General features: G+C 50.2%; 1 protein-coding gene across 4 annotated transcripts in view; it reads left to right on the forward strand.

Annotated features, from left to right (window-relative positions):
* The window catches only part of POU6F1 (POU class 6 homeobox 1), a 165,481-nt gene that overhangs the window by 72,418 nt on the left and 79,432 nt on the right, over window positions 1-13,631 (forward strand). For all 4 annotated transcript variants that reach the window (XM_073576736.1, XM_073576735.1, XM_073576734.1 and 1 more), the window contains one exon: window positions 6,024-6,133. In XM_073576736.1, coding sequence (XP_073432837.1) covers window positions 6,024-6,133 — 110 coding nt within the window. The remainder of the gene's footprint in view (window positions 1-6,023; window positions 6,134-13,631) is intronic.

Raw genomic sequence — 13,631 nt, forward strand, 5'->3', positions numbered from 1 at the left:
GTTTGCCGATGTGTTCAGCAAAAAGGAGGTGAACTCCTTACCCCCTCATCGCTCCTATGACTGCCCTATCGACCTGGTTCCCGGAGCCACTCCTCCCAGAGGGAGAACTTATCCTTTGTCCCCAGCAGAGACCTCGGCTATGTCGGAATATATACAGGAGAATCTGGCCAAGGGGTTCATCCGGAAGTCCTCGTCCCCTGCGGGCGCAGGTTTCTTCTTCGTCCGGAAGAAAGATGGGTCCCTGCGACCCTGTATTGATTACCGGGGCCTGAACAACATCACTGTTAAAAACCGGTACCCGCTCCCGCTGATTCCTGAACTCTTCGACCGGCTGAGGGGGGCCAGAATCTTCACGAAGTTGGATCTGCGGGGAGCTTACAACTTAATCCGAATCCGAGCGGGGGAGGAGTGGAAGACGGCCTTCAATACCCGGGACGGTCATTATGAATACTTGGTCATGCCGTTCGGTCTCTGCAATGCTCCGGCGGTGTTTCAGGAATTCGTAAATGAGGTGTTCCGGGACCTACTCTATTCCTGCGTGGTGGTGTATTTGGATGATATCCTCATTTTCTCGACCGACCTCTCCTCCCATCGGAGAAGTGTACGCATGGTCCTGCAGCGCCTTCGAGAAAATCGTCTTTACGCCAAAATCGAGAAGTGCCTCTTCGAGCAAACAGCGTTACCCTTCTTGGGGTATATCATCACGGATTCCGGTCTTAAGATGGATCCGGAGAAGCTGTCCGCGGTACTCCAGTGGCCTCGTCCAGTTGGCATAAAGGCCATCCAGCGTTTCCTCGGCTTCGCTAACTATTACCGACAGTTTGTACCCCACTTCTCTACAGTCACCAAGCCCATCACGGTCCTGACCCGTAAGGGGACGAAGTCTAACGTCTGGTCTTCCGAAGCCGAGGACGCCTTTCTTGCTCTGAAACGCTCGTTTGCCTCTGCTCCGATCTTACACCGTCCAGTGGCTAGTAGGCCCTTCATCCTGGAAGTTGATGCCTCCTCCACTGGAGCTGGGGCGGTTCTCTCCCAACAGGCTCCATCTGGACGTCTAGTCCCCTGCGGGTTCTTCTCCAAATCCTTTTCTCCGGCGGAGTGCAACTACTCCATTGGGGACCGGGAATTATTGGCCATTAAGATGGCGCTGGAGGAATGGCGATATCTGCTCGAGGGGGCAGTGCATCCCTTTACTATCTTCACGGACCACAAGAACCTGGCCTACCTGCAATCTGCCCAGAGACTCAACTCCAGACAAGCCAGGTGGGCTCTGTATTTTTCCCGTTTTGAGTTTAAGCTCCACTTCCGGCCCGGCAGTAAGAACATCAAAGCTGATGCGCTTTCCAGGTCTTTGCAGCCACCGGAGAAGGAGGAGGATCCATCATATATTATCGAGCCGGCCAAAGTTATCTCCGTGGCCCCCGTGAGATTCTCTACCCTTCCGCCTGGCAAGACCTTCGTCCCTTCAAACAAACGTCTGGAAGTACTGCGCTGGGGACATTCTTCCAAGGTTGCTGGGCACGTTGGGATTAAGAAGACTCTTTTGCTTCTTTCCCGGTATTACTGGTGGCCCTCTCTCCACCAGGATACAAAGGACTTTGTAGCCTCCTGCAGGACTTGTGCTCAGAACAAGGTTCCAAGGACTCTGCCCTCCGGTCTCCTTCATCCGTTGCCTGTGCCAGAGGCCCCTTGGCAGCAAATCGCCATGGATTTCGTGACTGATCTGCCTCGCTCTGCTGGATGTACTACCATCTTAGTCGTCGCAGACCGCTTTTCCAAGATGGCCCACTTTATTCCCTTGGTCGGACTGCCATCTGCTCCAAAGTTGGCCGAGATCTTTATCCACCACGTGTTCAGGCTACATGGTCTTCCTCTGCGAATCGTGACCGATCGAGGGGTCCAGTTTACTTCCCGATTCTGGAGGGCCCTCTGTCGGCTCCTGGGCACGTCTCTCGACTTCTCCTCAGCGTATCATCCTCAAACCAACGGCCAAGTGGAACGGATTAATCAAATTCTGACCACCTACTTACGCCACTTTTCTAACGCCCATCAGGATAATTGGGTCTCTCTTCTACCTTGGGCGGAATTCGCTCATAATAATCATTCCAGCGAATCAACGTCCAAGACACCGTTCTTTGTGGTAACTGGGCTAAATCCTGGGGTTCCATTGCCCTTTTCCGCATCGTCTGGAGTTCCTGCAGCAGACACTCTCGCCAAGGAGTTTTCGCAAATTTGGAAGGAGACCAGAGAGGCGCTCGAGGTAGCCAACATCCGAATTAAGAAACACGCGGACAAGAGACGAAGGGATCTACCCCCGTACCATCCCGGGGACAAAGTCTGGCTTTCTACCAAACATATCCGCCTGAAAGTCCCTGCTTACAAATTAAGTCCTCGGTACATCGGGCCTTTTGAAGTACTTGGGCGCATTAACAAAGTAGCCTACAAATTGAGGTTGCCGGCATCACTCCGGGTCCCTAACGCCTTCCATATCTCGCTCCTTAAACCTGTGGTCTTGAATCGGTTCCAACCAACCTCCATGTCCCCTCCCTCGCCAATTTGTTCTAACAATGTCTTTGAGGTAAAGGACATTCTGGCTATGAAAAGGGTCAAGGGTAAGACTCTTTTTCTTATCGACTGGAAGGGTTTTGGCCCAGAGGAGAGGTCCTGGGAGCCCCGAGAGAATGTCGATGCCCCCCTTATCATGAAAAGATTTCTGACCAACCTCAGAAGGAGAGGACATATGGGAGGGGGTACTGTGACATCGGCGGCCGTGCCCGCCGATGCCCCTTCAGCGGCGGTGCCCGCCGCAGCTTCCTCTCACCTGCGTCCCCCTGTCCGCGCGCTCTTCCGCGCTGCTCACCGCTCTGCTACGGGTAACCGCGCCGGCCTTAGGCCGCGCACGCGCGTTCCCCCGGCCTCTTCTGTTGGTAGGGGGCGTCGCTAAGGGGAGGGTCTGTAGGGCGCACTTCCGGTCTCCGCATATATCAGGCGTCCGCTCTATTCTGAGGGCGCCTGGTGATTGTTTGTGACTTTCAGCACCCATCGGCCATACCTTTTCTAGTGTACCCTGCCTATCCTTGCTGTTCTCATTGTCTGCCCTTTTCCTGGTCCATTTCCGTCTGTCTGTCTCCTCCCCGTGGTCCCCGCTGAACCTTTCCTGTAGTCTCCTAGCCATTACCTTCCGCCTTTCCACCCCGCTATTCCTGCTCTGTCTGCCTGTCCTCCGAGTCGTCCCTGCTGGCTCCGGCTGTCGCGGTTCCGCCCCCTGCGGTCCTGCCCCTAACGATCCCTGTACAGGGGTCGGTCTTCACCAGGTGCGCTCGGCCCAGGGGCTCCGGATCCGCGACCCAGAGGGTCCACTCTTGGACGTATTAGCCAGAGGCGTCACAGACCCAAAGAACACCGTCCCCACTGTCAAGCATTGAGGTGGAAACATTATGTTTGGGGGGTGTTTTTTTTCTGCTAATGGCACAGGACTACTTCACCATATCAATGGGAGAATGGTTGGAGCCATGTACCGTAAAATCCTGAGTGACAACCTCCTTCCCTCTGCCACGACATTAAAAATGGGTCGTGGCAGGGTCTTCCAGCAAGACAATGACCCAAAACATACATACAGCCAAGGCAACAAAGCAGTGGCTCAAAAAGAAGCACATTAAGGTCATGGAGTGGCCTAGCCAGTCTCCAGACCTTAATCCCATAGAAAACTTATGGAGGGAGTTGAAGCTTCGAATTGCGACAGCCACAAAATCTTAATGATTTAGAGATGATCTGCAAAGAGGAGTGGACCAAAATTCCTCCTGACGTGCACAAACCTCATCATCAGCTACAAAAACGTCTGACTGCTGTGCTTGCCAACAAGGGTTTTGCCACCAAGTATTAAGTCTTGTTTGCCAGAGGGATTAAATACTTATTTCTCATTGCAAAATGCAAGTAGATTTATATAATGATTTTCTGAATTTTATTTTTGATATTCTATCTCTCAATGTTAAAATTAACCAACCCTTAAAATTATAGACTGTTCATGTCTTTGTCAGTGTGAAAACTTACAAAATCAGCAAGGGATCAAATAATTATTTCCTTCACTGTACATAGATCCATTCAGCTGCAAAATGTCCCGCACACTGATAACATATGAATGACATCAGTGTGACACGTATCGGCGCCTGGGAATCAGCGGTACAGTTTGTGCTGTTCCCTGGCGCCGGGTGCTGAAGACAACCCGCATCACTGTCCCCTGCTCGCGCTGCAGTCAGTGCTAGCAGGGGGAAATGGTGAGAGTTGTATTCAACTGTTAACAGCAAGAACAGGCGGCCATACTATAAATAAATACTTTTTTTTTTTTTTTTATGATGTGGGGTTCCCATGTATTTTTGATAACCAGACAGTCAAAACTGCAACTCTCAGCTGTCAGCTTTAGCAAGGTTGGTTATCAAGAATAGAGGGTTCCCCACACCATATTTTTTAATTATTTAAATAAATAATTTTCTAAAACGGCATGGAGTTCTCCCCCATTTTTAACAACCAACCAAGCTAAAGCAAACAGCTTGCCCCCCATCAGCCTAAAAATAGCAGCCCCTAGCCACCCTGAAAAGGTGCTTCGATTAGATGCACCAATTTGGCGTTTTGCCTGGCTCTTCCCACTTGCCCTGTGGAGGTGGCAAGTGGGATTCATATTTGTGGGGTTAATGTCACAGTGAACTGCGGTGAACTCAGTGACTTTTTCTCACAATGAGGGTTGCAGCCCACAGCTGTGAGGTTTGCCTGAATAGTTATCAAAAATACAGGGTAACCCCATGTCACTTAAAAAAAATGTATTTATTTATAACTCAGACGGTGGCTGTTGAATACTCCTATCAGCTGCCGCCTGCTCTCGCTGTTTACAGTTGAATACAACTCTCAACATTGTCCCCTACTCGCGCTGATTGCAGCACAAGCAGAGGACAGTGATATGAGTTGTCTTCAGCACCCGGCGCCTGGGAACAGCGCAAACTGTACTGCTGATTCCCAGGCTGCTGTACATGTGAATCTGTTGCAGGACACTGTTGCTACACGCATTAAACACATGTACCCAGACACTTTTTTTCCAGTACTGGAAATATCAGGACATGTGAAAGAGCCCTATGACACTGGCAATGCATTGAGTTTGTAGGACACTGTTCACTTTTGCACTTTGGTCTGCAATTGAGTTGCTCAGGCATTGTTCAATCTCACACCTTGGTTGGCCAATGTTAACTTTATACACATCACTAATTTAATAAAACTGTACTAATCCAAACTGCCATCTCAGGTAACCAAGACAGGATGTTAAACCGCCATCCATTACTTCCAATGGGTGAAAAATGCTTAAAAATTGCTGAAAGAAGTGACATGCTCTATTGTGCAACAAAACAATTAAATCACAAAAAACAAGCTGTGTGCATGAGATTTCTGAAATCGCATAGACTTTGCTGGTACTGTTAAACACAGCTGAAAATTAACATAAAAAAACACCTTTGTGTGAATATAGCCTTATTCGGGTATATTGTGATTTGGTGTTCCCTCCCGGTCACACTCAGACCCCTGATAATATTTCTGTATCATCAAACTTGTTAGTGGAACAATATTGCAGGCCAAGGCATTTCCACTTGAATTTTAAATGGAGACCTGACAACAGATTCATGTTGCCCGAACTTCTGGCAGCATAAATCCGAGTCAAGCTTCTGGGAAGGACTAAACATTTCTGATGACTAATCCAAGGGGCTGGTCCATGATTGTTTCTCCATTCCCTGCTCACCTAGACTGATAGGTTTCTCTATGTGTGTGTGTATATAGGGAGAGACCTCTCAGTGTTGGGAAGCGAGGAGGTGAGAAGATCTTCAGGACTGGTCAGCCGAGACACATAGTCTCCAGCGGCTATTCTGATCAACAGTCTTTTGTCTTCTAGCTCCACTTTTTCTAAATATAAATCTATCATCAGATTGCTAATGTTTGTTTTTCCTTTTTTTTTTTTTTCTTTTTTGTTTCCCTCTTTGGACGTGAAGTGAAATCTTCAGCCGGACTGGTCGCTCCTTCTGTGCCAACACTTTTCACTCATGCCGCAAACCATCCTCAGGCGACCCTTGCATCTTTTGCTTTACAGACTGCCCCCCAGGTGAGATGTAAACCTTTCCCCCTAGTAGTTTATAATGGGACATGTTTATTGTGTATGTGGTAACAGTGCGGCCTGATATTGGTGGGTCATAAACATTCTTAGGGAACATAGCATCTTTATATATTGATGCACCAAGAGAGGGATTTTATGGACATTATTATTATTAAATAGGTTTTCCCACAAGCGGCCGTTTTTTGAGGAACCCACTGTACCCCTTTATAGTTAGTTGTGTATTTTAGGTAAATAATAAGGGTCCGGGGAGCCTCTTCAGCCACTTTATTATGTATGAGTAAACAGGTCAGTGTATCATTTCTTCACCATTTTTAAGTCTTCTATTAGGGGGAATGCCTCTATTTGTTTGATGAAAATACTAATTGTTTGATGAAAGTACATGAGACTATTCAGATTGGTTGTTTTTCTTTAATCTAAAATCTAAAAACATATACAGAGCTTAGAAAAATGTTTTACTCTGTCGCCTTATTGGGGGACACAGAACCGTGGGTGTTATGCTGCTGTCCACTAGGAGGCGACACTATGCATAATCTGAAAAAGATTAACTTTGGCTCCTCCTCTGCAGTATACACCCCTGGACGGCGTCAGCCTTCTCCAGTTTTTGCTTAGTGTCGCAAGGAGGCACACCTAAGATTTTTTTCTCTCTTCCGTTTTTTTCCTTAATTTTTTTCAACGGATTACAGATGAAGAAAAGCGGGTCTCCAGTGAGACCCCCGGCATGCCTCCCTCCTCGGTCCCCTATTAAGGGGTACCCGGTTGAGGTCGAGATGGCTCTTCCCCATGTCGCTCCTTCCCCAGTCCCTCGGGTACTGGTTTGAAGTCGAGAACCCCCCCCCTCCTTCCCCAGTTTCCTTGGGCTCTGGGTTGAGGTCGAGGGTAGGACGAAGCCCCCTGACGGTGACAGCAGCACCCTCCCTAATCCCCCTCTGGGGGCATTAGGTCGAGACACCGCAGGTAGAGCCTGTACCAGGCACCATTCGGCCACTTACATGTCCAGGGACCCCGGCCCAGCTGCGGGCTCCTGTTTGGACCGGGGGAGGTGCAGGCAGGCATGGCACTTGTCAGAGACAGGGCTCCCGACACCCCTGTCTCTGCGGCAGCACCAGCTGCATAGCGCCTCAAAGGGACCCCCCACAGGGCCCAGGTGGCGCTCATGTCCCCACTGCTAGCCTACCGTTCAATCCGGGGGGGTCTGGTTGGAATCCGACCCTCCCCCAGACAACCGCGCCGTCCTGGAGCCCTTCTGGGCATGAGCTATCAAATTTAGGCCGCGGCTTCGGCCTAGCCGAAGTCGCCGCCTTATTCCCGCCCCCCGGCCCGCCCCCCGGCCCGCCCCCGGATGATGAAAAATGACACTACAGTGTCATAGAAGGGGTGGATCGAGACAGGAAGGGCGCGCTTTTACATAGCTCCGCGCGCCCTTTTCAGCTCTCCGCCCCCTTCCCCCTCCACCTCAGAATCCGGTGGCCATCTTGCTGCACCTGAAGAAACTGAAGGCAGCACAGCAGTCTCTGGGGGGCACAAGAGGATTTATCAGCGCTGGACCTAGGGGGAGCACCGGTGGGGTAAGATCACAGCTGGGTTCTTTGTACTCAGCTGTGAGTTCCTGTAACCTATAACGCTCCCCTACTCCTCTGCGTAGATACACCTGTAGGGCCTCTGCGAATAGTTACTATGTCGGGCTCAAAAAAGGACCAGGCAAGACTGCTTTTGCGCAGTCTGCACAGCCTGCAAGGCCACTCTCCCCAGCGGCAGCACGTACCCGCACTGCTGGGACTGTACCCAAAGAACAGCAACGCTTCTGCGGCCGCTACTGCGCCAGAATGGGCGACTCAGATGTCGCAGTCTATAACAAAGTCTATAGATAACCTGACCTCCTCACTACTGCAGGCTCTGCAGGGTCATGTCTCGACTATGAACGATACCCAGCAAAGGGACGTCCGGTATCAGGAACAGGCCACTTACGACATTTTGAGACGTAAGCGGACCCACAGGTCGCGTTCATCTGCGTCCTCACATAGCACTAGGTCGTCCCCCTCCAGGGAGAGACAGTGGCTACAGGTCACCGAGACCGTCCCCTGATAGAGAGAGACAATGTGGATCTCCACAACGATCCCAGACCACACAAGACTCAGAGGGCATATGTGACTCCCAACTCAGATAACGAAACAAGGAACGCTCTGCTCCCTTGTCCCCCTAGCAATGCTGCGCTAGTTGAGGATATAATCTTTTCCATCCTTCGGGTGCTATCCAACCCCTGAAGTACCAGAATACAAGATTTCCTTTGAAAGTGTTCAGAAACCATCTGAGGTCTTTCTTGATCACCCGGAATTTCAAAAAAAAAAAAAAACTTTCTAAGCATTTTTCGCAGCCTGAGAAAACGCCAATCGCAAATACTTGAAAGCAAAGTACCCCTTCCCACAGAAGGACACTAAGGATTGGACAGATCCGCCTAAAGTGGATCCTCCAGTCTCTAGGCTGACAGCAAACACTTCTCTCGCTGCCTGACAGCTCAACCCTCAAGGACGCAGCAGACAGACAGGTAGAACGCATGGCTCGTTCAATCTTCGAGGCGGCAGGTGCCTCTTTAGCTCCTGCATTTGCTTCAGTTTGGGCAGCCAAGGCCATTATGGCCTGGGCTGATCTATTACAACAGGGCCTCCAAGCTTCAAATCCTCAGCTGGCGGACCAGGCGGTGCAAATTGCAGTAGTCACAGATTACATGGTCCATGCAGCGTTGGATTCTGCAAGAGGGGTAGCGGAAATAGCATCAAATGCCATCACAATTCGGCATATTCTCTGGCTAAGACAATGGAAAGCGGATGCGGCCTTAAAAAAGTCCCTAACAAATCTCCCGTACTTCAGGGGCCGACCTTTCGGTGAAAAGTTGGATACAATGATATCCAATGCTACCGGGGGTAAAAGTACTTCCCTCCCTCAGCTGAAACCAAAACACACGTTTAAAAGACGTAATCAATCTCGTTTCCGATCCTTTCGGAATTCTTCAGGCTAGTCATAACAGTTCCCCTCTCAGGGACAACACACAGACGGCACAGAGGCCGGACAGAAACTGGCAGTCAAAAGAAAGCCAGGCAGAATCCAAGGGAGGGAAAGCTCAGACTTTTCATTCATCATTACTCATCCCCTCCGGAAAACACCCCACTTGTAGGCGGACAACTGCTACTCTTTCAGCAGGTCTGGCTGCCTATTACAGAAGACAGGTGGGTCAAGGAAATAGTGTCTTCAGGATACAAGATCGAGTTACTACCAGCCCACCGCACAGGTTTTTTCTCTCTGTCCCTCCAAAACCTCCACTCAAAGCTCAAGCCTTCCATCAAGCGGTTTCATCCCTCCTGCAAGCAGGAGTCATAATACCGGTTCCAGCAGACGAGCGCTTACGAGGGTTTTACTCCAACCTGTTCGTGGTGCCCAAAAAGGGAGGCAGCGTCCGACCCATACTAGACCTCAAGCAACTGAATAAGTATGTTCGAGTTTGTCACCTTCGCATGGAATCCCTCCGGTCAATCGTTGCGTCCATGGAGGAAGGAGAATATCTCGCCTCCATAGACATACAGGACGCATACCTGCATTTACCGATTTCTTCGCCCATCAGAAGATTTCTCAAACTCGCAATCAACCAAGACCATTACCAGTTTGTGGCCCTCCCGTTTGGTCTCGACACGGCTCCCAGAACATTTACAAAGGACATGGCAGCTACCATGGACGTTCTGCACTCCAGAGGCATACTAGTCGTTCCATACCTGGACGACCTCCTCATCAAGGCCCCCACCTTCAAGGACTGCGAGGTCAAAGTCTCAATCACGATCGACACTCTGTCGCCTGGGATGGTTAGTCAATTTACAGAAGTCCTCGACTACCCCAAGTCAGTCTCTGACCTTCCTGGGGATGCTATTTGACACCTCCAGGGGTCTGGTGATCCTCCCCAGGGACAAGGCACTGGCCCTCCGTTTGGGAGTTCACACTCTCCTCCGCGGTTTCCCCCGATCTCTCCGGTATGCCATGAGCGGACTGGGCAGGATGGCAGCAGCAATGGAGGTGGTACCATTTGCCCAGATTCACCTCAGACCCCATCCTCAAGTCCTGGGACAGGAATCTGTTCTCCCTCAAGAGAGAGTTCCGGTTATCAGCAAAAACCAGGAGGTCCCTGCACTGGTGGCTCCAGCCAACCTCGCTTGCAATGGGAAAATCCTTTTCTCTCCGGTCACTGAAAGGTTTTGACCACCGGCGCAAGCCTTATGGGTTGGAGCGCGGTACACCTACATCACAGAGCGCAAGGCAAGTGGTCACCAATGGAAGTGACCATGCCCATCACCATCCTGGAAATTCGGGCCATCTTCCTGGCATTGAAAGCCTTCCATCACTTGCTAGCAGACTCTCATATCAGAGTGCAGTCGGACAATGCCACGGCGGTGGCATACGTGAACCATCAAGACGGCACCCGCAGCATCCAGGCGATGAACGAAGTAACACGTATCCTACACTGGGCGGAGAATGCGAGGTCGGTACTCTCTGCGGTCCACATTCCGGGTGTGGACAACTGGGAGGCCGACTATCTCAGCCGTCAAGGAATGGACTCGGGGGAGTGGTCTCTCCATCCCGAAGTTTTCCATCAGATCTGCCATCGTTGCGGGACCCCGGACGTGGTTCTGATGGCATCCCATCTCAATGCCAAAGTTCCCAATTTCATGGCCAGGACGCGCGATCCGCAGTCGCTCGGAGCAGATGCCCTGGTTCAGGACTGGACCCAGTTCCAGCTTCTGTACATTTTTCCACCCCTTCCCCTGATTTCCAGAGTCCTGAGGAAGATCAAACAAGAGGGTGTTCCCCACCATCCTATTCGCTCCAGACTGGCCCAGGCGTACATGGTACGCCGACGTAGTGAAACTCACAGCAGACGCTCCCTGGCGTCTCCCCACACGTCCCGAACTTCTGTCACAAGGCCTGTTCTTCCACCAGAAATCAGGGGCTCTCAATTTGACTGCGTGGCCATTGAGACCTGGCTTTTGACCCAAGCAGGTTTTTTATCGGACGTTGTTAAAACCATGATCAGGGCTCGAAAGCCAACTTCAGCCAAAACTTACTATCGTACCTGGAAGGCTTTCTTCACATGGTGCGAATTTCGTGGGCACATCCCACTCCCCTATTCTCTTCCAAAGGTCCTCGGTTTCCTTCAGTCAGGCCTGGACGCCGGGCTATCCCTGGGCTCGCTTAAGAGCCAGGTGTCAGCGCTTTCAGTGCTCTTTCAGAGGCATTTTGCTAACAAGCCGCAAGTGAAGACTTTTCTCCAAGGGGTTTCTCGATTGGTTCCCCCCTACAAACATCCGTCGGAGACGTGGGACCTCAACCTGGTCTTGACAGCACTACAGACACCTCCTTTTGAACCCCTAAAGGAGGTCTCACTCCGCTTTCTATCACAGGAAGTGGTTTTTCCTGGTGGCAATCACCTCGCTACGCAGGGTGTCCGAACTTTCAGCTCTTTCCTGCAGACAACCCTTCCTGGTTTTTCATCAGGACAAGGTGGTTCTCCGTACAGTGCCATCCTTCCTTCCGAAGGTTGTGTCCACCTTCCACCTCAATGAGAAAATCTCATTACCATCTCTTTGCCCGGTTCCCGTTCATAGAGTGGAGAAGGCTCTGCATACGCTAGACTTTGTCAGGGCATTGCGTATTTACGTGTCTTGGACTGCTCCCTTCCGGAAGTCTAATTCACTTTTCCTTCTTCCAGAAGGCGTTCGCAAGGGCCTACCGGCTTTCAACGCCACCCTTGCTAGGTGGATCAAGTCCACCATTCAAGAAGCTTACCGCCTTAACAATTCTGCTCTTCCGGCCGGTATCACGGCTCACTCTACGCGGGCGGTAGGGGCCTCTTGGGCCATTCAGCATCAAGCCTCGGCACATCAAGTGTGTAAGGCAGCCACTTGGACTAGCCTGCAGACATTTACAAAACACTACAGAGTGCATACCCAGTCCTCAGCGTATGCGAGCCTGGGTAGACGGGTCCTGCAGGCGGCAGTACCCCAAATTTAGGGAACTGTCAGTACAATATTCGTCCACTGCTTCCCACCCAGGGACTGCTTTGGGACGTCCCACGGTTCTGTGTCCCCCAATAAGGCGACAGAGTAAAGGAGATTTTTGTGTACTCACCGTAAAATCTCTTTCTCTTAGCCTTTAATTGGGGGACACAGCTCCCACCCTGTTGCCCTTGCGGGCCGTTGTTACGTTTGGGTTCTCATATTGTTTGAGCTCGTTTATGGTAGCCTTCTTACAGGCATGGTTATGTTTCTGGTATATTCCTCCTAATGCTTTTGCACAAAACTGGAGAAGGCTGACGCCGTCCAGGGGTGTATACTGCAGAGGAGGAGCCAAAGTTAATCTTTTTCAGATTATGCATAGTGTCGCCTCCTAGTGGACAGCAGCATAACACCCACGGTTCTGTGTCCCCCAATTAAAGGCTAAGAGAAAGAGATTTTATGGTGAGTACACAAAAATCTCCTTTTTTTTCAATAACAGAAAAAAATAGGGTCAATGATTGGGAGAAACCATAAATAAATAAAAGGCCCAATACTTGCCTGTAACATCTCCAGCACCAGTGCTCCTGCTAGTCTTTATATACTCTACTACAGCAATAATATGCCTGACTACCTGTGTGACCATTGCAGTCAATCACTGGACTCAGCAATGTACTTTTAAGGTCATTGGCTGTAGTGGTGACGTGGTTCGTGGGGCACAACATGGCTGCAGGACTTTAAACAAGGACCAGTCTGGTAACGATGGCCTGTCTGACGAATCTTGTGACTACTGTACTTCAGCCCATCAATAATTTGTGGGGTTTTCCTATAGAAGTGACCAAGCCAGCACTGATCAAACTTTTTTGGCATATCCTGTGTATATACCATGGATGTCTACAATGGGAATAACCATTTAAAAGGGAACCTGTTATATGTTCATAAACACTATTTATCTGCAGACCTGCACTTAAATAGCATATAAATCCCGTATAACCGGCTTATTGGAGCATCTGCTACAGGGCAGAAAATGAGGTTTTATTCTCCGTGCAGTGCCTCTATTCCTATCATCGGGGTGGTGCTGGGGGAGCAGTCATTGCTCACTATAGAGAGGATGTCTGGAATCACTCCCCTGCGCTTAGATTGACAGTCTTCTCTGCAGTGTGTTTATGCAGCATTTGTATGTAGAACGGGCTGTCAATCAAAGTACCAGGGAGTGATTACAGCCACACTATCATTGTAGTGAGCAGTGACTGCATCCTGCACCACCCCGATGACTGGGAGAGAGTCATCCCTTTTCTCCCTGTAGCCGCTGCTCCACTATATCTGTAGGTAAGGATTTCCAAGTTCCCCTTAAAGTAAAGGGAATACAGAAAACTCCTGCTTAGACCTCGTTCAGGCCTCCATAAGTTACGTAAAGAAATCGTTGTTAATCAATGATTAATCAAGATTCAGATTCA

Source organism: Dendrobates tinctorius, unplaced genomic scaffold (assembly GCF_039654945.1).
Source record: "Dendrobates tinctorius isolate UK_male_01 unplaced genomic scaffold, ASM3965494v1 ptg000051l, whole genome shotgun sequence".
NCBI lineage: Eukaryota > Metazoa > Chordata > Amphibia > Anura > Dendrobatidae > Dendrobates > Dendrobates tinctorius.